Source organism: Onthophagus taurus, chromosome 7, assembly GCF_036711975.1.
Source record: "Onthophagus taurus isolate NC chromosome 7, IU_Otau_3.0, whole genome shotgun sequence".
In the NCBI taxonomy this organism is placed as follows: Eukaryota; Metazoa; Arthropoda; class Insecta; order Coleoptera; family Scarabaeidae; genus Onthophagus; species Onthophagus taurus.
In genome coordinates, this window is record NC_091972.1 from 26,344,899 (window position 1) to 26,368,676 (window position 23,778).

General features: G+C 36.5%; 3 protein-coding genes across 3 annotated transcripts; 1 reads left to right on the forward strand and 2 right to left on the reverse strand.

Annotated features, from left to right (window-relative positions):
• Nucleotides 1-7,140: 7,140 nt before the first annotated feature.
• On the forward strand, nt 7,141-11,664 carry LOC139430562 (uncharacterized). Its single transcript, XM_071197714.1, has 2 exons — nt 7,141-8,341; nt 8,406-11,664. The coding sequence occupies exons 1-2, from the start codon at nt 7,786-7,788 to the stop codon at nt 11,576-11,578; spliced, it is 3,729 nt and encodes a 1,242-aa protein (XP_071053815.1). The 5' UTR covers nt 7,141-7,785; the 3' UTR covers nt 11,579-11,664.
• A 3,415-nt stretch (nt 11,665-15,079) lies between these two features.
• On the reverse strand, nt 15,080-16,682 carry LOC139430563 (uncharacterized). The gene is made up of 3 exons (XM_071197715.1): nt 16,557-16,682; nt 15,422-16,497; nt 15,080-15,367 (listed from the first exon to the last, which is right to left on the reverse strand). Exon 2 carries the CDS (start codon nt 16,495-16,497, stop codon nt 15,520-15,522), a length of 978 nt encoding a protein of 325 aa, XP_071053816.1. The 5' UTR covers nt 16,557-16,682; the 3' UTR covers nt 15,080-15,367; nt 15,422-15,519.
• Nucleotides 16,683-22,572: 5,890 nt separating this feature from the next.
• Nucleotides 22,573-23,728, reverse strand: LOC139430582 (uncharacterized). Its single transcript, XM_071197751.1, has 2 exons — nt 23,624-23,728; nt 22,573-23,558 (listed from the first exon to the last, which is right to left on the reverse strand). Coding segments are annotated over exons 1-2 (900 nt in total). The 5' UTR covers nt 23,625-23,728; the 3' UTR covers nt 22,573-22,659.
• Nucleotides 23,729-23,778: the final 50 nt, after the last annotated feature.

Here is a 23,778-nt window from a genome sequence, read left to right on the forward strand (position 1 = left end):
CATGGCTCAGAACGGCGTATAACGTCATAATATCACGTTTTGGGCACATTTTGTTTTTTATCTCCAACATGCTCCAATACGATATTTGGCCCCTGAATATCACAAATATGGTCAACAGAATTATCGGAACCAAAAGTGATAGAAAGTTCAAACATGGCTCAGAACGGCGTATAACGTCATAATATCACGTTTTGGGCACATTTTGTTTTTTATCTCCAACATGCTCCAATACGACATTTGGCCCCTGAATATCACAAATATGGTCAACAGAATTATCGGAACCAAAAGTGATAGAAAGTTCAAACATGGCTCAGAACGGCGTATAACGTCATAATATCACGTTTTGGGCGCATTTTGTTTTTTATCTCCAACATGCTCCAATATGTCATTTGGCGCCTGAATATCACATATATGATCAACAGAATTACCGGAACCAAAAGTGATAGAAAGTTCAAACATGGCTCAGAACGGCGTATAACGTCATAATATCACGTTTTGGGCACATTTTGTTTTTTATCTCCAACATGCTCCAATACGACATTAGGCCCCTGAATATCACAAATATGGTCAACAGAATTACCGGAACCAAAAGTGATAGAAAGTTCAAACATGGCTCAGAACGACGTATAACGTCATAATATCACGTTTTGGGCGCATTTTGTTTTTTATCTCCAACATGCTCCAAGATGTCATTTGGCGCCTGAATATCACATATATGGTCAACAGAATTACCGGAACCAAAAGTGATAGAAAGTTCAAACATGGCTCAGAACGGCGTATAACGTCATAATATCACGTTTTGGGCACATTTTGTTTTTTATCTCCAACATGCTCCAATACGATATTTAGCCCCTGAATATCACAAATATGGTCAACAGAATTATCGGAACCAAAAGTGATAGAAAGTTCAAACATGGCTCAGAACGGCGTATAACGTCATAATATAACGTTTTGGGCACATTTTGTTTTTTATCTCCAACATGCTCCAAGATGACATTTGGCCCCTGAATATCACATATATGGTCAACAGAATCATCGGAACCAAAAGTGATAGAAAGTTCAAACATGGCTCAGAACGGCGTATAACGTCATAATATCACGTTTTGGGCGCATTTTGTTTTTTATCTCCAACATGCTCCAACATGCTCCAACATGTCATTTGGCGCCTGAATATCACATATATGGTCAACAGAATTACCGGAAACAAAAGTGATAGAAAGTTCAAACATGGCTCAGAACGGCGTATAACGTCATAACATCACGTTTTGGGCACATTTTGGGAAAAATTGAAGAATAGACATGTCGCTTAAAAATCGATGATTTTTTTTTACCGACGTAAAAATGCCTAAAAAACACGTTAAAAATAAAAAGAAAGTGCGGAAAAGTGAAGAACTTACCGAAAAATGAGTTTGAAATTTCGATGTGACGTCACAATTTGTGACGTCACGAACCATGCTTACGACGTATTTTTCACAACACAATGGTTAAAATTGGGCCGATAAATAATTTGTTCCATATCCACGTGCACAACACGAATAATGTAAGTAAAAATAAATCATTTTCTCAAATTTAATGAAAGAATTAACAACTTTTTTGTCTTATAACGCATATTTTCGGGTGAAACATCTTTGGTTCTCGACGCATAACAACTAAAACGTGCTAAAACGTGTTTATTAACCATCTGCCTGCTCGTGTGTTTACCCTGCCCCTACTCCGAACCCGACCCGACATTTCGGGATTTCGCAGTTGTTTAAATGTTAATTAACCTAACTCAAAATCAAATTTCTACACAAAATTCGGAAATAAATCAGTAATTTAGGTAGATCCGAATGTAACGCTTTTTTTTTCAACAAGACCATACCAATATTTGACCCACACCCTTCTCCATATCTAATCCGACATTTGGGAAATTCTCACTAATTTAAACGTAAATTAATCTAATTCAAAATCTAATTTCTACACAAAATTCGGAAATAAATCAGTAATTTAGGTAGATCCGAATGTAACGCTTTTTTTTCAACAAGACCATACCAATATTTGACCCACACCCTTCTCCATACCTAATCCTCACGAGCAGGTATATCACTCGAATATACTATAATACTAACAAGTTGTTAATTCTATCATTAAATTTGAGAAAATGATTTATTTTTACTTACATTATTCGTGTTGTGCACGTGGATATGGAACAAATTATTTATCGGACCAATTTTAACCATTGTGTTGTGAAAAATACGTCGTGAGGAAGGTTCGTGACGTCACAAAACGTGACGTCACATCGAAATTTCAAACTTATTTTTCGGTAGGTTTTTCACTTTTCCGCACTTTTTTTTTATTTTTAACGGCTTATTTGAGCGATTTCGCACCGGTAAAAAAAAAATTGGCGATTTTTAAGCGACATGTCTATTCTTCAATTATACCACATTTTGTTTTTTATCTCCAACATGCTCCAATACGATATTTGGCCCCTGAATATCACAAATATGGTCAACAGAATTATCGGAACCAAAAGTGATAGAAAGTTCAAACATGGCTCAGAACGGCGTATAACGTCATAATATCACGTTTTGGGCACATTTTGTTTTTTATCTCCAACATGCTCCAATATGTCATATGGCGCCTGAATATCACATATATGGTCAACAGAATCATCGGAACCAAAAGTGATAGAAAGTTCAAACATGGCTCAGAACGGCGTATAACGTCATAATATCACGTTTTGGGCACATTTTGTTTTTTATCTCCAACATGCTCCAATACGATATTTGGCCCCTGAATATCACAAATATGGTCAACAGAATTATCGGAACCAAAAGTGATAGAAAGTTCAAACATGGCTCAGAACGGCGTATAACGTCGTAATATCACTTTTTGGGCACATATTGTTTTTATCTCCAACATGCTCCAATACGATATTTGGCCCCTGAATATCACAAATATGGTCAACAGAATTATCGGAACCAAAAGTGATAGAAAGTTCAAACATGGCTCAGAACGGCGTATAACGTCATAATATCACGTTTTGGGCCCATTTTGTTTTTTATCTCGAACATGCTCCAAAATGACATTTGGCGCCTGAATATCACATATATGGTCAACAGAATTACCGGAACCAAAAGTGATAGAAAGTTCAAACATGGTGCGACGACCTATCCTGGTTCGGTCCTAGGAAAAGGTTATGTGTTCGGGATGTTAACGGTCTCGGGCGCCACCTTATGTTTAGAGAGTTAAGGAACTCTTTCGCCTCCAGGTAACTTTTGGGGGTTACAGTCGGAGATCCAGGGATTCGGTATGGGAAAGAAGAAAACAAGAAAAATTCGGAAAACAAATAACTATCAACTTTATTAAAAATAAACAAATAGGAGGGCAGTTTATTGCTTTGTGACCAAGGTCGGAGAATGGGAACGGTGGGAATAAATTGACAAGACTTTGACTTTATAATAATTGAATTTAAATTAAACAAATAAAAAATGAGGCGGAGGTATGGGATACACCTGGAAACCTTCCTAAGGTGCAAAGGAACGGAATACTCGAAGAACCTTCCAAGAATATTAAGGTTGGGACAAAATGTACAACAATCAATGAAAATTAACAGCAAAATAAAATCAAAGTCTATCAAAATAAATTGGACTTACGGTAAACTGAAATACGGATATTTCGGAAATTAACTATTGACGAAGACTGTTGTAGTACTTGTTGAAGACGGTCGTAGTACCGATGAAGAACTGTTGTAGATCTGATGAAGAACTGTTTTAAGTCAGAATTTTGGCCGGCTATTTATACCATTTTGGGGCGGAAACTGGATTTTTCCGCGTGGGGGATCGTATCAGTACAAGTTATCAACGACTAATTTACAATGCGCGGCGCTAATTAACAAAAATAGCAAAATTCTGACGGCGCTATCGGATGCGGGACATAAAATTACATAATTACAGTTTTTGAACGGGTAAAATCGGTTAAAGAACGGCGGAGTAATTAACAATTAATCAACAATAATTAACGGAAAAATTATAACACAAACCAAAAGATACCCTTACTTATACAGAAAATCACAAAAATATTTTTAACAAAATCGGCCACTGTTTACGGCACTTATATTCACAGATGTTTTCCCGACCACGTGTTTCACGTCAACACCAATTAATCGGTATTAATTTACGCGCACCTTAACACAAAACAATTCCAGCAGTTGGGTGATGTTCGGGGCAATCCTACATGGACAATATTTTCAACGGATGACCATCAGGAATGGAGTAATTTAATTAATTATGATGCGGGATGATTTTCGGTGAATTATTGTATTAATAATAAGCGGATCATCTTTAGAATCGTTCAACGGTTATTTCATGATATTTGTAAATGTTTGAAATCGGTTTGGTCGGTCTACGATTTCTAATTCCGCATCATAAAAAATAGTCGCTATACGGTAGCTCGACGGTAGCTCGCTGGCTGCTGAAACTTTCTCGGGACGGTCGGCTGGACTGATAGAAACATGTGGCTTGTCGTATCTTGTTTGGAAATTTGTTAGTTTCGGCATTATTTAATTATTTGATAATAATTTTTCGGAAAGCACATGTTTTCGTGATTCAGCAATTTTATTAATCACTTTCATTTATTGATGATTCGGTCAGGGAACGTTGTTGGAATTTAAGATAACGGTTTCGAAATGGAAAACGGAGAAAATCAAAGTCTAATTAAGAAAATTATCAAAATTAATAAAATGTGAATTGGGTTGCATAAACGGGCGGTGATAAGGAGATAAGATATCTTTTTCGGAATTTCTATAAATCGGGTGGAAACTGTAACGTATCGAGGTAGTGTGGGAAGTATACTCGGATATATTTAATTTTCGGTAATTTTTCGGAATATTCGGTTTTTGAAAAATAAAAATAATGTAACTTCGTTACAATGGCTCAGAACGGCGTATAACGTCATAATATCACGTTTTGGGCACATTTTGTTTTTTATCTCCAACATGCTCCAATACGATATTTGGCCCCTGAATATCACAAATATGGTCAACAGAATTATCGGAACCAAAAGTGATAGAAAGTTCAAACATGGCTCAGAACGGCGTATAACGTCATAATATCACGTTTTGGGCACATTTTGTTTTTTATCTCCAACATTGATTATTTATTTTTATCTGGTGGGCGCTGGTTATCAACAAAATCTTGGTTTTACGCTTCCACAAACTTTATTATTAATTACACTTAAACTATACATATAAATTGCGATTAGTTGTATAGGGAGCCTTGCTCCGCGTGTATTGAAGGGGTACTGTTTCGGTGGGTGTTAAATCGAAGACTGAATAACTGATACGAGTTGAGCTCGCAGGCTCCTTCTTTATTTTAGGTCATAACTAAAAACCCTTACCTAAACACCGAAATATACACCCCAACGCATTCCCACACTTCACTCAACCCAATAAATAATGCGATAAAAAACCCTAATCTTGCGACTCGAGACACTTCAAATCTAGACTAAACAAATGAGGCGATACAAATAAATCTAATATGAACGAACTAATATAATATAAATCTATCAAATCTAATATAAATTAACCAATATAATATAAAATCTAACAAACATGCTCCAAGATGACATTTGGCCCCTGAATATCACATATATGGTCAACAGAATTACCGGAACCAAAAGTGATAGATAGTTCAAACATGGCTCAGAACGGCGTATAACGTCATAATATCACGTTTTGGGCACATTTTGTTTTTTATCTCCAACATTGATTATTTATTTTTATCTGGTGGGCGCTGGTTAACAACAAAATCTTGGTTTTACGTTTCCATTAACTTTATTATTAATTTCACTTAAACTATACATATAAATTGCGATTAATTATATAGGGAGCCTTGCTCCGCGTGTATTGAAGGGGTACTGTTTCGGTGGGTGTTAAATCGAAGACTGAATAACTGATACGAGTTGAGCTCGCAGGCTCCTTCTTTATTCTAGGTCATAACTAAAACCCTTACCCTTACCCCAACGCATTCCCACACTTCACTCAACCCAATAAATAATGCGATAAAAAACCCTAATCTTGCGACTCGAGACACTTCAAATCTAGACTAAACAAATGAGACGATACAAATAAATCTAATATGAACGAACTAATATAATATAAATCTATCAAATCTAATATAAATTAACCAATATAATATAAAATCTAACATGCTCCGCGCCTTGAAAGAACTACCTTTCAACAAATAATAACACAAATTCACAATAAGGACTCAACATCAAAATGTATGAAAAAAAAAAAAAATGGAAAAATTAAATTTACACGACTGATCGTGAGTGATTAATCGCGCACACACAATTCACGCAATCACAAGCAATCACATTAATGAAACACAAGACTGCTATCCCATTGGTAGTGGACACAGTCTGACCGTGGCCCTTTTGACGCTTCCATTTTGTGTGCATAGCGTGGCCACTCGTGCGACTCCATCCTTACCGCAGTGCAATTCTATAATTCGGCCAGTAAGCCACTTTAAGACAGGCAAATTATCTTCCTTTATTAACGCCAATTGGCCCACCTTTAGGTTAGCGTCACCCGTTGACCACTTGTGGCGACTCTGCAGCTCAGACAAATATTCTTTGGACCACCTGGTCCATAAATGTTGTTGAATCTGCTGTACACGTTGGAATTGGGATAAGCGGTTTTCACTGATGTGACTCAAGCTCGGATCTGGTGGCGACGTAAGTTTTCTACCAATTAGAAAATGTGCCGGGGTTGATAGAGTCGTATGGTTGGGATCGGTGGATAATGGGGTTAATAGCCGGGAATTAAGGATGGCCTCAATTTGAACAAGTAATGTATACAAATTTTCGTACGTAAACGAGGCATTGCCGGTAACCTGACGTAAATGAAATTTTACTGACTTAACATCGCCTTCCCATAATCCATCAAAGTGTGGCGAGTTAAGGGGAATAAACGACCAACTAATAGAAGCGTTTTCAAGAACTGACTTAAGTAGTATAGATTCGCCGATTCAAGAACCTCCTCCTCGAACCTGCGTTCTAGGAGGAGGTTCTTGAATCGGCAAATTTTTTGGGGGTCAGCGGAGGTTCGATGAGGAGAGGAGGTTCTTGAATCGGCGATTCTTTTGAGGGTCGGAGGAGATTCGATGAAGAGAGGAGGAGGTCAATTAACTTGAGAAGGTCATGTTATTTTGACGAAATTATTAAAAATTTATCTTTATTAAAAATTTATCTTTATTAAAAATGTATCTTTATTTAGGTTATGTTATTAAAAATTTATCTTTATATGTAACCTGTTTACCTAGATGAAAACAATTACTATGTTTATCCTTCGACGCTTCTCAATGAACTGGTAATGTTTTCGATATATCTCTTAACTTATTGTACACAAAGGTATACGGTTTTGGGACATGTAGGTATACAAATAAGTGAGTCATGATCTACCTGCGGGATATTTTTTAAAATTTATTGTGTAAAGGTATACGGAGCTTTAAAATATGCGAGGAGGTTCTTGAATCGGCAAATTTTTTGGGGGGATACGTTCGAGGAGGAGGTCAATTAACTTAATACTAGTAAGTGAGTCATGATCTACCTGCGAGATATTTTTTTAATTTATTATGCAGAGGTATACGGAGTTATAAATATACATGTATACAAACGCACTCGATGCATCCTCCTCCTCCCCAATAAGTTTCAGGAGCGGTGAGGGTTTATAAACGCCTGCGAAATGTGGTATTGACGTAGTTCTTTCATAACAAGTAGAAGTGTACAACATTAAATTGTAAAATGGTCGTGTGTGAGGATTGTGGAAAAAGTTTTACTCGAGTTGACAATTTAAAAAGACATCAACGATTATCTTGTATTGGCAAGAGAATCAAGCTTGACGCACCGCAAATTCCAAAAGCAGTAAAATGTGAGGCTTGCGATGATTATGTAAATAGACAATGTTACTCTGCACATTTACGAAGCAACGCACACAAGCGTAACGCTTTTGTTATAATCGATGACGGAGTGGAGAGAATAGCTGGAGCATTCGGTGACAAAATTGTCAGTTATCGAATAAGTGAAGAAGGTTTTTTTGTGGATTTGGATGAATTTTCTCATAGAATTCGAGAAAAAATACTAAATCTAATACAAAGCGCAATCGATATTCACCGAAATGTAAAATTAAATATGGAATGTTTTGGTTTGTATTTTTTACAATCAAAGGAAGACTGTGAAATAAAATCATTCAATACGAAAAATAAGGTAGTATCATTAGCGTCGGATCTGTATAAAATATATAAGGAATTTATTGATGAAATTTCATCAAAAATGTCAGAATTCCAGGAACGAGATTCAGGTAAGCGTAATGTGACATAATATACCTATATATTATAAAATAAATGTTTCAATATTTTATTTAGGATGGACTTTAATGCAAATTCTCTATATGGAGTTAAATTTAAACAAATATAATCCTATCAGAGCATCTAATTACATCGATCTACCATCACAAATAAAAGCAAAGCGTGCTGTGATAAATATACAAAACGCGGATGATGCATGTTTTGCATGGGCTGTAACATCCGCACTACATGAACCGAACGGTTTACCACAGAGGACATCTTCGTATCCGAATTACCTAGACTGCGGCTTAGACTATTCAAATATTGTTTTTCCAGTTAAATTACGAGATATACCTGTATTTGAAAAGCAGAACAAACTATCTATTAATGTATATGGAATAAATGAGTATTTTAAAGACGGTGTTATGAATTATGACATAATTACAATGTATATATGTCGACAAAAAGAAGAAAGACATATAAATTTATTATTGGTTACAAATGATTCCGGGAATAGTCACTATTGTTGGATAAAAAATCTGTCTCGATTACTATCATCGCAAGCATCGCAGAATGGTCATGAAAAGTATATTTGCGACGGATGCTTGGTATTCTTTACGTCAGAAAATAAACTTATCCGTCATCAAAGTGACGATTGCAGCAAGGTAAGGGCAATTTTACCAACAACAAATTTGAAAATAAATAAATATGGAAATGAAGAAAAGGAAAATATACTACAGTTCGAAAATTTTGAACGACAATTAAAAATACCGTTCGTGGTGTATGCAGATTTTGAAGCATTACAGAAACCGATCGCCGATGCGGAAGCAACAGAACTTAACGATGATAATTCATACTCCGTCAAATGTTTCAAACACGAACCTTATGCATTTGCATATTATATAAAATGTTCATATGACGAATCATTGTCGAAGTTTGAAATATATCGCGGATGTAATGCTGCTCAAATTTTCATGAGCAAGTTGGAACATGACGTTCTGAATATATACAAAAATTATTTAAGCCAACCAAAAGAAATGCTCCCATTACCACCTATTGATAGATTAATACATGAGATGCAGGATATCTGTCACATTTGTTCGCACAAAATAAAAGAAGGTAATAAAGTGTGCGATCATGATCACCTAACTGGGTTGTATAGAGGACCCGCACATGCTGTATGTAACATCAATTATCAATTACCAAAGTTCATACCGATATTCTTTCACAATCTTTCGAACTACGATTGTCATATGTTTGTGAAAGATATGGCATTAAAAGAGGAAGACGTGGACGTTATAGCACAGAATAAAGAAAAGTATATATCATTTTCGAAAAAAATTATCGTAGGAGAAAACATTGACAGCAAGGGAAAGCTAAGGCGGGTTCATATGAAATTGAGATTTGTGGATTCATTTAGGTTTATGGCTTTATCGCTAGAGAAGTTGGGTTCATTTTTGGAAGACAACCAATGCGTTCAAATCAGAAAATATTTTAGGAACGAAGAACAGTTTCGACTTATACGTCAGAAAGGAGTTTTTCCGTATTCCTTTGTGGATTCATTCGAAAAGCTGAATCTTACCGCTCTGCCAGATCGAAGTAGTTTTTACAATACTTTATGCGACGATAGTATAACCGAAGAAAATTATTGTCGTGCACAAACGGTGTGGAACTTATTTAACTGTCGCACTTTAGGCGAATATAGCGACATTTATTTAACGTCTGACGTTTTACTTTTGGCGGACGTATTTGAGAATTTCCGAACCATCTCGATGAAGTATTACTCTTTAGATCCATGTCATTACTTCACAGCGCCGGGCTTCGGTTGGGATGCATTATTACGAATGACAGGGGTAAAATTAGAATTATTAACGGACATAGACATGTTACACTTCTTTAAAAATGGTATTCGCGGTGGATTAAGTATGTGCACTAAACGCAGTGCGAAGGCTAACAATAAATTAATGATGGAATTTGATGAAACCAAAGACCCATCTTATATTTTGTATCTCGACGCTACGAATTTGTATGGACACGCAATGAGACGAAAATTACCGACGGGGGGATTTCGATGGCTATCAGATGAAGAGATTCAAAAGTTAGATATTTACAATACGGAAGACGATTCCGAAAAGGGTTACGTGTTCGAGGTAGATTTAGAGTATCCGGAAGCAATACATGATGAACACAACGATTTGCCATTTTGTCCAGAACGGATTGTACCCCCAGGTTCAAAAAATGCAAAGTTAATAGCAAATTTGGAAAATAAAACAAAATACATCATTCATTACGTGAATCTAAAGCAGTGTATCAAGTTCGGATTGAAACTAACGAAGATTTACAGAGTATTAGAATTTAAACAATCCAACTGGATGCGGAGCTACATCGATTTCAATTCCGATAAACGTGCGAAAGCTAAGAATGAATTTGAAAAAAATCATTACAAAGCAATGAATAACATCGTATACGGTAAGACAATGGAAAATGTGGAAAAGCGAGTGGATATAAGACTAGTTACCCACTGGGAATGTCGTCATAAGAAACCGGGCGTGGAAGCCCTAATAGCTAAACCAAATTTTAAATCTTCGAAAATATTTTGCGATAATTTGATAGCCGTTCAATTGAACGTCGCGGAAGTTCGTTATTGCAAACCGCTGTATGTGGGTTTCAGTATATTAGAGCTTTCGAAAACCGTAATGTACAGCTTCTTCTATGATTACTTAAAAGTTAAATATGGAAATAACATAACACTTTTATACACCGATACTGATTCCCTAATCCTAGAAATTACTACTCCCAATGTATATGAGGATATAAAAGAAAATATTGAATTTTTTGACACGTCCAATTATCCGTTAGAGAATATACACAATATACCTCGCGGTCGATCTGTGTTGGGAAGAATGAAAGATGAATATCCAAACAGGTGCATAACGTCATTTGTTGGAACAGGAGCTAAGGCGTACTGCATCACCTTGTTGAATGATAATGTAAAGAAGGCTAAAGGAGTAAAGAAATATGTTATAGATAAACATTTAAGCGTGACCGATTATAAACGTGTGGTTGAATGTGGCGGATCGGTTCATAAAAAAATGTACATTTTTAAGTCAGAATTTCATACTATGTATACCGAATTAAAGAATAAAATTGCTCTTTCATCGTGCGATGATAAACGATACATATTACCGAACGGATGTAATACTTTGGCGTGGGGTCATTGGTTGATAAAAAGATTGAATGCGAATAAATGAATTTAATTTAAAAAAAATTGTAAAGAATAATAATAATAATGTATTTGTAATGTTCGATTGTTAATAAAGTCTTGTAAACTTTTAAATAGGTCTTTATACGTTTTAAAGAACGTTAGTTTTTGAGATCCAAGAATTATGAGACGGACCTAATCCTAACCATTTCACAAACACTTGATTTCCTTTTCGCCGTAGCACTTTTTCCACCAAGTAGACGTCAGGATATTTAACTTTTTGTAATTCCTCTCGATAAAAACCACCCATAATTTTTTCATTGGATGCATCTTTGAGCAGATATGTTGTTGGGAAAGTATTACGAACAGAATGTATTGTAAACACTTCGTTAGACCAATTGGGAGTATAGTTTTTGGTGAAGGCGTGTCGATGCTTGCTCACTCTGACGTGATCACCGACATTAAATTTTTTGGTATAAGGATCGACAATTTTTATGTAATTATATACAGTTTTTAACAGTGTCGATGCGTTTCTGTTATTTACCTCGCTAGGTTTCATTCCTATCGTCCTGTGAACTTGGTTGTTATAATCCAGAATTAATTTGGGAAGCAATTCCAACCAACGATAGTTACCTTGCATACTAAATTCTTTCCACATTTTTTCTTTTATTGTTCTATTAAACCGTTCAACAATAGAACTCTTTAAATTGGAAAATGAACTGTAGTGATTGATGTGATATCGTGACATGAGCTTTTTAAAATCCTCATTGTAAAATTCTTTTCCGTTATCCGTTTGCAGATTCTTCGGTATGTTTTTCCGCTTTTCCGATAGAATTGTTTCCATAGCTCGCGTAACTTCTTTGCCAGTTTTGTTTTTTAGTGGTACAGCCCATCCATACTTTGAGAAAGCATTAATAACTGTTAGAATATATTTAAAATTACCATTTGCTTTTGAATAAGGTATCATCTCCACTAAATCAGCTTGAAATAAGTCCGTTAAACCTTTTATAATAACACGTCTGCGTTTATACTTTTTCCTCGCGGACGCGTGCAACTCGTTTACGACGGACCTTTTAATATCGCTCATTTTCTGGATATTTCAATGAGCAGTTCTACCATAAATGGTTTCTTGAGTAAAGTGGTCTTCGTTGTGGGTTTGCAAACTATTTTATCTCCAAAGAAGAGAACATTTAACTTTTTATTTGGATCGAAGATACTCCCGTTAATAATCATTTCAACGTCTCCTTCAAATCGGTATTTCACTATTTCACCAATATATAAAAAGTTTATATATTTACTTACGTAACCTAAATTTTGAATAATGTAATAATTATCCGTTGTATCCGTAGTTCCATCTCCGCTAAACGTAAGTATAGTTGGTTGTTTGAAATATCGTTGTAAGTTTTCACGTTTATTAAAATGAGCAGCAATGTTGTGTCCGTGTACGTGTTTACCAAACTTATCGATCGTCATACTAGACGAATGTTTTCCGAACTTGCTTAAACTCATCTGCTCTAGTTCACAAACGTCGGTGTTTTAAAACAAAAAATGTGAGAGTCGTATATTTATGATAATATTTTAACGTATAATCTCGGCCTCTGTTAGCTCCGATATTATTGATGATATTTCATTGACATGTGCAGAATGACCTGCAGTTTGCGAGGCCATCAACAAACGCAGTCTGTCGACAAGTTCGTTGGGATCGTCCCAATACTCGTATTCGATAAGAGCCCCAGGAACGACTTGTTTTTGTAATGCACCACCGACTTTTTTCTTCGGATTCGGCCAGTATTTAGCCCAATGCACCTTGGGTTTGTTACCTTCAACGATAGGCTTGATAATATTCTGAAATTTCCCACTGTCGTCCTCAGTAGTCATACCTGCCTCTGGAATGTAATTAATGTACGGAGCATTTGAACGTAGTAAGATATCTTTGTAGTTGCGCATGTCCTGAATTGTAAATTTGCCCGGTTCGTTTTTAAATAGTAAATCATATAAACCAACGGTTCCCGTATATTTGAAGTTTCCAACGTGAATATCCTGATCCTCAAAGTGAACAGGACTGACTCCAATGTAGAAACCTTCGGGAGTTTCGCGAACACCGTATAAACGATCATAATCATCTTTTAAATCAGTTGTTAAACCAACAATATACGTTCTGGGCAAAGGATGAAACTGACTCAAAGCGGCTTGTACCTCTGGAGACTCCAATCTTTCTTCTATTTCATCTTTAAGTCGTTCTATTCGATTATGTGCGTCCGAAATAAGAGCTCCGGTATCCTCGCTAGAATCGAGGAGTTCTTCTTCTTCGCCCGGCGGAACTTCATATACTTCTTCTTCTGCATGAGCTAATGGACCAAGAGGAGAAGACGTGGGAGAAGATACCAACCTTTTTTCAGGAGTCGATGTAGCAAATTTTCGTCGTTGTTCTTTTAATGGAACTTTCGGTTTTCGAATAAAATATTCGGTCTCGGTTTTAGCTGGTACGTCAGAAATATCCGGCGAGTAGCGTTGTATCTTAGATATCAATTTTTCTTCTTTTGGAGATAAACTTCGTTTTGGAATGGATAGTAAAGGCGCAGTGTCAAGTTTTGCGACAATATCCTGTAAGGGCCTTGCGATGGGTGCATATGCGGTTTCCGACCGAATCCTTGACTCCTCTAAGTCTTCTTTTAAAGAACGAATTTTGTCTCTCACGACTTCTCGTGCCGCGATAAGTTCTGCAGCTATCGTCTTGTTCATTGTATGATGTATGTGAAGTTACTACGAACTGTACAGCTGAAGTCGTTAGTTTTAAACTTCAATGAATTTATCAAAACCCTTACGGTAACGTCCCTTAGATACACTACAATCTAAATCAATAACTAGGATGCCGTGTCTATTCTCCCAACAAGCATCGCTAATTTCCTTTAGCCGATGAAACTCCATATCGCTCATTATGTGATCTTCAAATACGTGTTTTAAATTTGTTAAGTCTTGTTTAAATAACACCAAAAAGTTACAATTATCGCGAACTAATTGTTTTGGAATTGCACTATAACTTTGACAAATTAGAAAACAATCAATGTTTTTATGTCGACCATACGAAAAAAATTCCTTAATGACATTTTGACCTGTACAGGAAACATCGTCAAATACGACTACCGAATATTCTTTCGCATCTTCCGGTCGAATGAACTCGTCTATATTAGAAAATTCATAGTAACCGCAATCTTTTATAGGTTCAATTAAACGTCTTAAAAAATCGTACTTATTTTGGTATAACGAATTAGAGCATAAGTACAAGTTTAGGAAGCGCAACCCATTACGTGCAACTAAAAGCGATAACATAGCATTTGTTTTTCCGACACCTGAGGGTCCTACAATTAAACCTCGCTTACATTTTCCACCAAATAAATTGCTGTGTCTTGTAAAGTGTTCTTCGACCGAACCATTACTAAAATTTACTATAGGCAGTGTTAGAAGTTGCGGTAAACATTTTAATTTCTCGTCGATCATGATTCTCGTACTAAATGAATTGGATAAGACTGAATGAAAATATAGCAAAAGAAACTATATATACATATATTTAAGAAGAAGAATAATAATAATAATAATAAGTATAATACCTTAACCATTTAACCTAACATAACCTAACCTAACCTAACCTAAGGAAGAGGAGGAAAAATGGTTACCACTCCTCCTCCTCTTCCTGCTCATCCCGCACTTCATACGGGGGCGGAGGCGCTGCAGGTGTCGGTGTCGGAGGTTCTATCCCAGTCGAACAATGGTGTATGTGCATGTTTTGAACATGCACCTGCCCTCTCACCACTGCCGACTCTGAGACAATACTGTTTACCTAAGAAGATTATGAAATTAAAAACGTGCAAAAAAGATTATAGATATAGCCTACCAGCTGAAACAGGGTATCTACTTTGACCTCCAAAGACGCAACTCTTCGCTCCAACGTGACCACCCTCCCGAAGTTGTTGCTACCGGACATCTTTTTAGCTAGGAAGGGAAGTTATTAGTATGTAAAGAAGACAAAATGAATTCTGCTTTTTTCATTTCAACGGTTAATGTTGCAACGGTGATGTCGAGTGAAGTTGTTAAAGAGTGGTTAGAACTCGACGCCAGCCCTTCCCTAAACTGTGCAAGTTCTCTCAAAGAGGTCTGCAATTGAAGTACCTTTGCATGAAGGTCTTTATAAAAATTTTGATACAAAATATTAATTTCGGTCAAAATCTCCTCTTTGGTTGTTTCTACTGCTGCACACATTGCATTTGAAAAAAGGCTGGCAGGTACATCGGAAATGACTGAAGTAGCGGGAATTGTGTCCACCCTTAAGATTTGTACTTTCGGGCTTAATGAGGGAACTTCTATGGTAGGAATGTTTATGTTAGTAGGGGGAGTGGGAATCGACGAAGCTTTAGAAGAAGAAGCCTTAGAAACAAAAGCTGCATTAATAGCTTTAAGGTATGTCCGGTTTTCGGTGCAGTGTTGGGATACCGCCATTAAAGAAAGAGAGTCGTTGGACTCATCGCCGCTAGCCATTTCCGAGTGTGTCACTTCAACCTTTGACAGAGTCGCAGGTTCAACTGACACACGCTTGTGTTTGGTACTTCGCGAACGAGCACGGGTCTCCCGTCGAAGCTCTCTATACTTATCTGGCGGTAACCACACACCTGCACCCTTCTTCCGGTGTTCACGGTTCCCCGACTTTCGACGAAGTGAAAGTGAAAGGTGTTTCACATTCTTATCGTCGACTTTCGAGGAACCTGCGATGTTTGGAAGCGCCGTAGTTTGCTGCACATTAGATTCAACGTTTGGATCCATCGGCTGCTCATTAGGCTGCACGTTTGGATCCAGAGCCTTCTCAACAGTCGACATGTTCAACAGGTTTATGTCAAAACTGTTTAACAGAAAGGATTCCTGGCTGGCGAAACCCGGAGCAGTTAAATCAATTTGACTAAAACCGTCTTGAGACATCTTGATAAGAAAAGAAAATTAATTAATTTTATTTTAATAAAAAAAACATGTATACTTACATCGCTTGATGAAAAATACAGTTGCACGTTAAAATCTAACTGCAGAGGGTGCTTGTCAACAAAGTGCTGAATGATAGGATATGAATGATAAAACGTTCGAAAAAATAAAGTTATGCTTACCAATAAAAGTTAACTTGAAAAAATAGAAGGAGCTATAGGAATGAAAAACACAAGATTAAAAACAATATATGTCAAGAAAGGAGACTATACTTACCAGAAAAAAGTTGCTGAAATTGCGATGTTAAAAACTGATCGGTCTAATCGAACTGATCAGCAGTAAGCTCCTGTAGGAATTGGGAAAAAAAATATCAATTTAACATAACAAACAAATAAACAAGTTGTACTCACAAAAACAAAGTAGAACGAGCTGTCATGATGAAATAAAGCAAGAATATATTATATAAACATGAAAGTAGAAAAGGTTACTTACCAAATAAAACACAGCAAAAAAAGAGAAAGCTGAATGAGCAAGGATGTCTAGGAGTGGAAAAAACAATTTTAAATATTATATAAACATGCAAAACAAATATAGTTTTACTCACCAAAAAAGAGAAAGTTGTAGAAAGAGCTGTAGTGATGGAGAGAAAATGAACGTTATATAAACATGATAATAAAGAAGGTTGTACTTACCAAAAAACTGAAGAACACAAACACTTAAGTGACTTTCAAAGGCTGGGAGGTGCCTTCTTATACTAGAGCAATGAAGGGGGGCGTGGGGTGGGGCGTGACAAGGGGGAGGAGTGGGGAATGGGCGGAGTTAGAGTGGGGGTACTTTTTTTCTGGCTCTACTTTCCTGGCAACCGGGGGGGGGGGGGAATTTTAGATTTCCCCCACTCCCATCCCCACTCTTCCATCTCCACTTTGGGAGGAGCCTGAGGAGGAGCATGGGAGGAGCATAGGAGGAGCTTCAATAAACAATCCTTTTCCCTTTTTCTTTTCTTTTTTTTTTTTTTTCCTTCCTTTTTTCTTCCTTTTTTTCCCCTTTCTTTCTTCCTTTTTTTCTTCCAATTTAATACTTTTTCAATGTACAACCCAAGTCATACCAACCCAACCCAATGTATACATACCATGTATTCATTTAGATTAACTATTTTTTCTTTTAAATTAAAACAACTTTTTACACTTTTTACAATCTTTTATTATTATTAATTTACAATCTATAACTGACAATGTTTATATACTAAACCATACATAAAGAACAATCCTTTCTTGCCGATGGTGGACCATCAATATGCGTTTCCCAATGAGGCAAATTATAATGTTCAAAACAGGGCAGCTTGCTTTGTAATCGCTCATCGTTTCTATACTTCAACGGTAATTTAAACCAAACCGCCGCCAAATCTAATGGCTTTACTTTATTGATATAATAATCGATTGGTAAATAACATAATTCGTAGTTTTTAATATTCGCAAAAGATAAATCAGATTCGTATCTTTCCATAATATCCCACACTTTATTAATTATAAAAGTTGAAAGTCCCAATCTGGTAACTAACCGCCAAAGACGTTCCATCTTGAACTGCTCTACCGCTACTACCCGTCTGCCTTTCTCAATTCGTTTACATATAGTTATAGATGTCTGAATACGTATGAAAATAAATAAAAAACATTCGATAAGGAGCACATACTTGGTCTCTTTTTATGATAGGGACACATCGGCGCACCAACCTCCAATTTGCATTCATTTTCCGGCAATTCTTTTACCGGTATTGTTAAAATTCTTCTTAAAAATGTAGCTTTCTCACGTCCTTTTACGTACGCTACTTTTGTCGAACGACACAAATAATAAACGATCTCATCGAAACGAGACGCAGGAACAAACCCGTCGTTCCAATCAATACAATGATGATGACTCATTAACCAATTCGCCGTATTGCGAAATTTGGTAGATAGTGAAGAAAAGCTTCGACTAGGTTGAAACACGTAATGACTTATACAATGATTACTGTCGTAAGAAGCCAGTTCCTTTGGGATAAATTCTTCATCGTTTATCGTGAAACCTTGAATGTCCAAAATAATAAAATCCCTTTGAAAAATCATAATATCCATAATATACCACTATATGCAAACGTTTCCTTCGATGTTTAGAGATACACTAAATGACGTTGCTTCAACAGTACCACTATATTAATTGCTTAACCATTTTCGTAAGAGGCGAATACACAAATGCTCTGTCATGCAGAATTAATGCGTAAGCTGTCGTACCTTCCGGAATTGGATTTTTCGTTGAATACTCGATTTTTATTTCTACTCCGCTTTTATGTATTGCTTCCTGTTGATACGTGCAATCGATTCCAATTAACGGCGCGTAAGTTTTAAATTCTTCCGGTGAAAACAAAGGTTCGCTTTCTTGATAGTAGTATGCTTGCTGAAATCTTGAATACATATCATACAAAATCGCATAGTGATTGTTATCAAAATCCACATTCAAATTATCGTACGGAAAACGTTCTCCATTCAAGAAAACGGTTACGTTCGTTAAGTTTATATTATCAAATAATGCCATGTTTCCTTTAAATATACCCTTTCGATTTGTTTGAAATCCGATGATTATAAATCTAGGCGTTTCCAATTGTGGAGCAGTTTTGACGGCCCAAGATTGCTTCGTAGTTTGAGGTAATTGAGGGTACTCGTGTATTTCCCACGATCGAAAAGGAACGTGAATGTCTACGTTTCTTTCTGATAGTTTTGTTAATGCCAACTGTTCGCGTAATCCCACCGCCACGTGAGGAACTCTCCATATAATTTTATTAATGATCAATTTCAATTTTTCGTCGTTCGGAGCGGCTGCTGGTTGAAAGATGACGTCCGTATCATCGTGTCCGCGAATTAGCACAAGTTCCTGTCGAACGTTCATCATGATCTTTCTGAAATCTTCTGCGAATCCTAGCAACGTTTTTAGCGGAACGCTAAGACCGAAATTTCCATTTTTATCTAAAGCCTTTGAAACACCCGCTATATCATCTTTCCAAGGTTTTATGTGCCAACCGGCGTTCTCTAATTTCACCACCTCGTTCTGCGTAGATGAGAAATAACCCTTCATGCATGAGCTTATACCGACGTTCCGCACACCATCAACATGTACTCCGTTAATAAGATATCGAATATCGCTAAACATAAATGCAACGGGATTGTTAACCAATTGCCCCGTTGCGCTGGCATCTTTTGTTATACTTCCGTCCGCGGCTAACTTACGAACGCTCCCCTCGACGTATAGATAACTCTCGCTCGGTAAAGTATAATTATCTATTTCCGGAATTGAAATTCTAATTTCGTCATTGTTATCGAACGTGGTCGATCCAAACGGTTGATGCGAATGGAATTCATAACTTACGATAGAGTGATCTGTTTTTATCTTATCCGTTACTTTTAAAATGTCCATTACTTTAACACTTCGTATCCTAACTGAACTAAATACCTTCGATTGACTGGTGATAATCGATGAATGGATCGTCTTCTACTGCCGCTACGTTGACTGATGACGCGCGCTTTATAGTTTTCTCCATTAAACAATTTTCTCGCTCTGTCTCTTCTTGACCACCGCATTCTTTTGTTTTGATATAACACTGTCATAACGTTAGTCAAATTTAAATAATTCAATTTATCGATCTCAGGTGAACTCTCACTGTTATTTCTTCTTCTCTGAAGTCTACCAAGTTTCCGTCCTGATCAAGTATACGTACTGTTAAGCTACTAATCACGTTCGTTAAAACCGGTAAATAAATAGGTAGTTGTGGTGATTCGATTATTTTAAAACCTGCCGGAACGTTTGGGAAAAAATGATATAAAACGTGCACGGGAACTCCGTTATTATACGATCCCGTCACTAAATTACAATAAATTTGTAAGGCGTTCGTTTTATTTATGTTTACTACGAAATCGGATTCCACTTCCGTATCTCTAGGTAATATTTGAGGCTTGAAGCCAAGTAACGGCCCTATAGAATTATCGCATGCAAAATTAATTCGACGGGTACTTTTTATTAAAGAATGTTGTGTGTTATTATTCCCCTTAATCCTTATTACGACACTTTTAGCGTGTCTTTTGTCTAGCTGTTCATTCACGAACTCGGTAATATCATCAATATCGTACGTTCCAACAGGTACTATTATATTGTTTTTAAAATGTCCTGTCTTATCTTCGTATTGGATTACGTTGTTGTTTTTATTAACGTTTGCTAAACTATTAAACGTTTCGAAATTCAAAAGAGCCAACTCGTAACTACCAAATTCGTTCAAATAGATCGGAGGATTAAAATTACAAGTCAATTCAGATGACTTTCCAGTCAACGTAAATGTATATGTCGTGTGTATTGCTTCTTTCTCCATTACTTCTGAACGTCTAAACGTCTCTAGACTCTAATAGGTTCTTTTATTACTTAGAAACTTCAGACACAACTGTCCGCAATTTTGATCTATTTCTCTTTGATATCGACAGTAATTATACTTTACTTGACCACCCCTACCGTCTGACAGCAAATATTGTTCAATTTCTAATGGCGGTCTTAAATCACCGTAACTGTCGAAATAGTATATGTCCTTGTCGTCTTTCTTATAGGCGACCCAATGAGTCCCTCGTCCTTTCAAGTTATCCAAGTTAACAATACCTCTTTCCTTCTTTTTAATCTTACTCGGGAGATTGTCTCTCATAAATATACCCCGAAAATGTGGAATTTTTAGTACTTTCGCAAACTTTTCCAACTCGACGTTAGTTAACGCACGACGAGGTATTCGAACTAGTTTTTTGAACTAGTGGTTATACCGCAACCTTTCTTATAGGGCTTATTGAAGTAACCTGTGCCGCCAACATTATTCCCCTTTCCTTCAATAAACAAACCGCAACCTTTCTTATATGGTTTTATATAAAATCCGCTACCTACGGCCTTTGCTTCCATAGCCTTGTTATGTCTTCGTTCTTCATCTAATTGCTCTCTAGCTGTTTTCGCGTTGTTTATAGTTCTTGCAATAGCGGCAGCACCACCGCCGATACTACCTAGGGCACCTAAAGCTGCGAACAGGGGAATTAAAGGTAAAAATCCTCCCGTTTACGGAATTCGAATAACTCGACCTCTAGGTTCGGAAATTCTTTTTCTTATCTTTTTCAAAGCTCCGTACGCCGCTTTAACGTTTGTCAACAAATTCTTAGCACCTGATCTCGATATTGCGTTGCGAGCGAATCGAAGTGCATCTACAAAAGATATAGCTCCACCACGCTTTACACGCGTTCGGACTTTTTTTAAAGGTCGTCGACCCGTACGATTTCTTTTTCTACCTACGCCCATACCGACCGCTACTTTTGCTTTCATTAAGGCGGCAACTGCGGACGATGCCACTTTTTCTCCAAGAGTAGACTCTTTATTTCGTATTCGTTCTTTCGCTGCTTTATATAATGCTCTGTCTGCGTCGTGTCTAAATTTTAAATTTGAACTGACCGTATATGCTATATCGTGTTTCTTACACGCTTCGTCTAATGGATTCACGCCTCGATCTCCTCTCGATAATCTCTTTTCCAACTTGGTACCCGGTCCACAAAAATTATATCCTGGCAAATGAAGTTCTATCGGAAGTTTATCTATCAACTTGTTAAAAAATCCTCGACCAATTCGTTTGCCTGTCAAACGATAACTGTTACGATTAGGTTCTAACAAATTCATTTTATAATTTCACTCCTTCTTCCTTTTCTTCACAGTTAAAAACTAGAAATGAAGTTCTGCTGTTGTGCTTTAAGCTTTTATTCCTTTTAAATATTTTACAAAAACAGTTTTGCTCTTAATTTATACTTAAATCTATTAATATTATTATTATTCAGCTACACTTAAATCTACTAATATCCTAAAAATTAATTGTTACTCAGTTAAAAACAGTTCGATTACTCTACAATGCTAAAACGTTCTTGATATATATTTAATCTATAATCTACATCTAAATATTTTTCTAATAACTTATTTACGTTTCTTATCCTAGTCTTAAATCTAATTCCGTCCAACATCTTTTCTTCCCAGTCACTTATCCTTGATTGTCTGTAAGCAAACGTCCAAGTGTGCATTCGGTACACTCTATTTTTCGATTCGCAAAACGTCACTTTTTTTTCCATTTTATTCACTTCACATCTTCATTAATGCGTGCAAATCTAAATCCAGTAATACCTTATCCATACCGTATACGAGCAGTTCTTTAGTTACGCACAAATGTTCACTTGGTGCACCGTTTGAAGCAACCAATATATTCGATTTTATATCACCTTGCATTGTTGATACCACATCGATCACGCTATCGTAATAATTTTTATATTCCATACACTTTAATACTTCTACCCTACTCGAAACTAAATCGCTAAGTTTCCACAATTCGTGTAACGAGTCGTAAGCCAGGTAAAATATTTCTGACCCCCTTTCCATTTTCAACACTTTTCGTACATTTTCTATCCATTGGCTGCTGCAGGTCACGCCGCTTACAACGAAATGTGGTGGTGCCGATAAATCACCAACAAAACTATTCATAATCAATTGTCTGCTATTAATCACATTTTTCCATTCGTCTTCGGTAAAAGTTATGCATTGTCCTTTTCCCATTAATCTTATAACCGGATCAAAATGTAGATTGGCAGACATGCCAACCGATATCCATTTCGTTCGACTTTTATTTAAATAATATGTACTCTCGGAGAATAATGGCGCTTGATTACCTTTTTGGAGATTATTTTTCACTGCCTCATTTAATACTACGTTACTTGTGAAAGGTAACTTTCCACAATTTTCTACATAATGTTGTTGATTGCTAGGAAATACGTACTCCGCTAAGTCGGAAGCCAACAAATTAATTCCATCGAATACCACATCCTTTTTTCTTTGATTATCACTTCCTACCGACACATTTGTTGCAGTTGTCTCATTACAATTACCCTCCATTTTGATGTTTCGGGCAGGTTTTTTATTTTCACCCTTTTCAAATGAATTTACAGCAGCTCTCTTAGTTGGACATTTGGGGTTCGGTCTGGTTGCCACTAAACATCAATATTATTGTTTACATTAGTACATTATCTACTTGTATTACATTTGAATTACTTACTCGTTACGTTAAAAATCCTCTGTACTAAATGCACCAAAAATCTACACGATATTTTTAATATGTACTAAATACACAAAAACCTTACTCTGAAGCACAACACTCTGCGGTACAACTTCGACCAACGTTTGTATTTATAGCAATACATAAGGTTGCTG

Coding starts and splice junctions, on each gene's coding strand:
- LOC139430562 (XM_071197714.1), top strand. CDS start 7,786: ATGGTCGTGTGTGAGGATTGTGGAAAAAGTTTTACTCGAGTTGACAAT. Junction 8,342..8,405: donor ATTCCAGGAACGAGATTCAG/GTAAGCGTAATG, acceptor TATTTTATTTAG/GATGGACTTTAATGCAAATT.
- LOC139430563 (XM_071197715.1), bottom strand. CDS start 16,497: ATGTCTCAAGACGGTTTTAGTCAAATTGATTTAACTGCTCCGGGTTTC.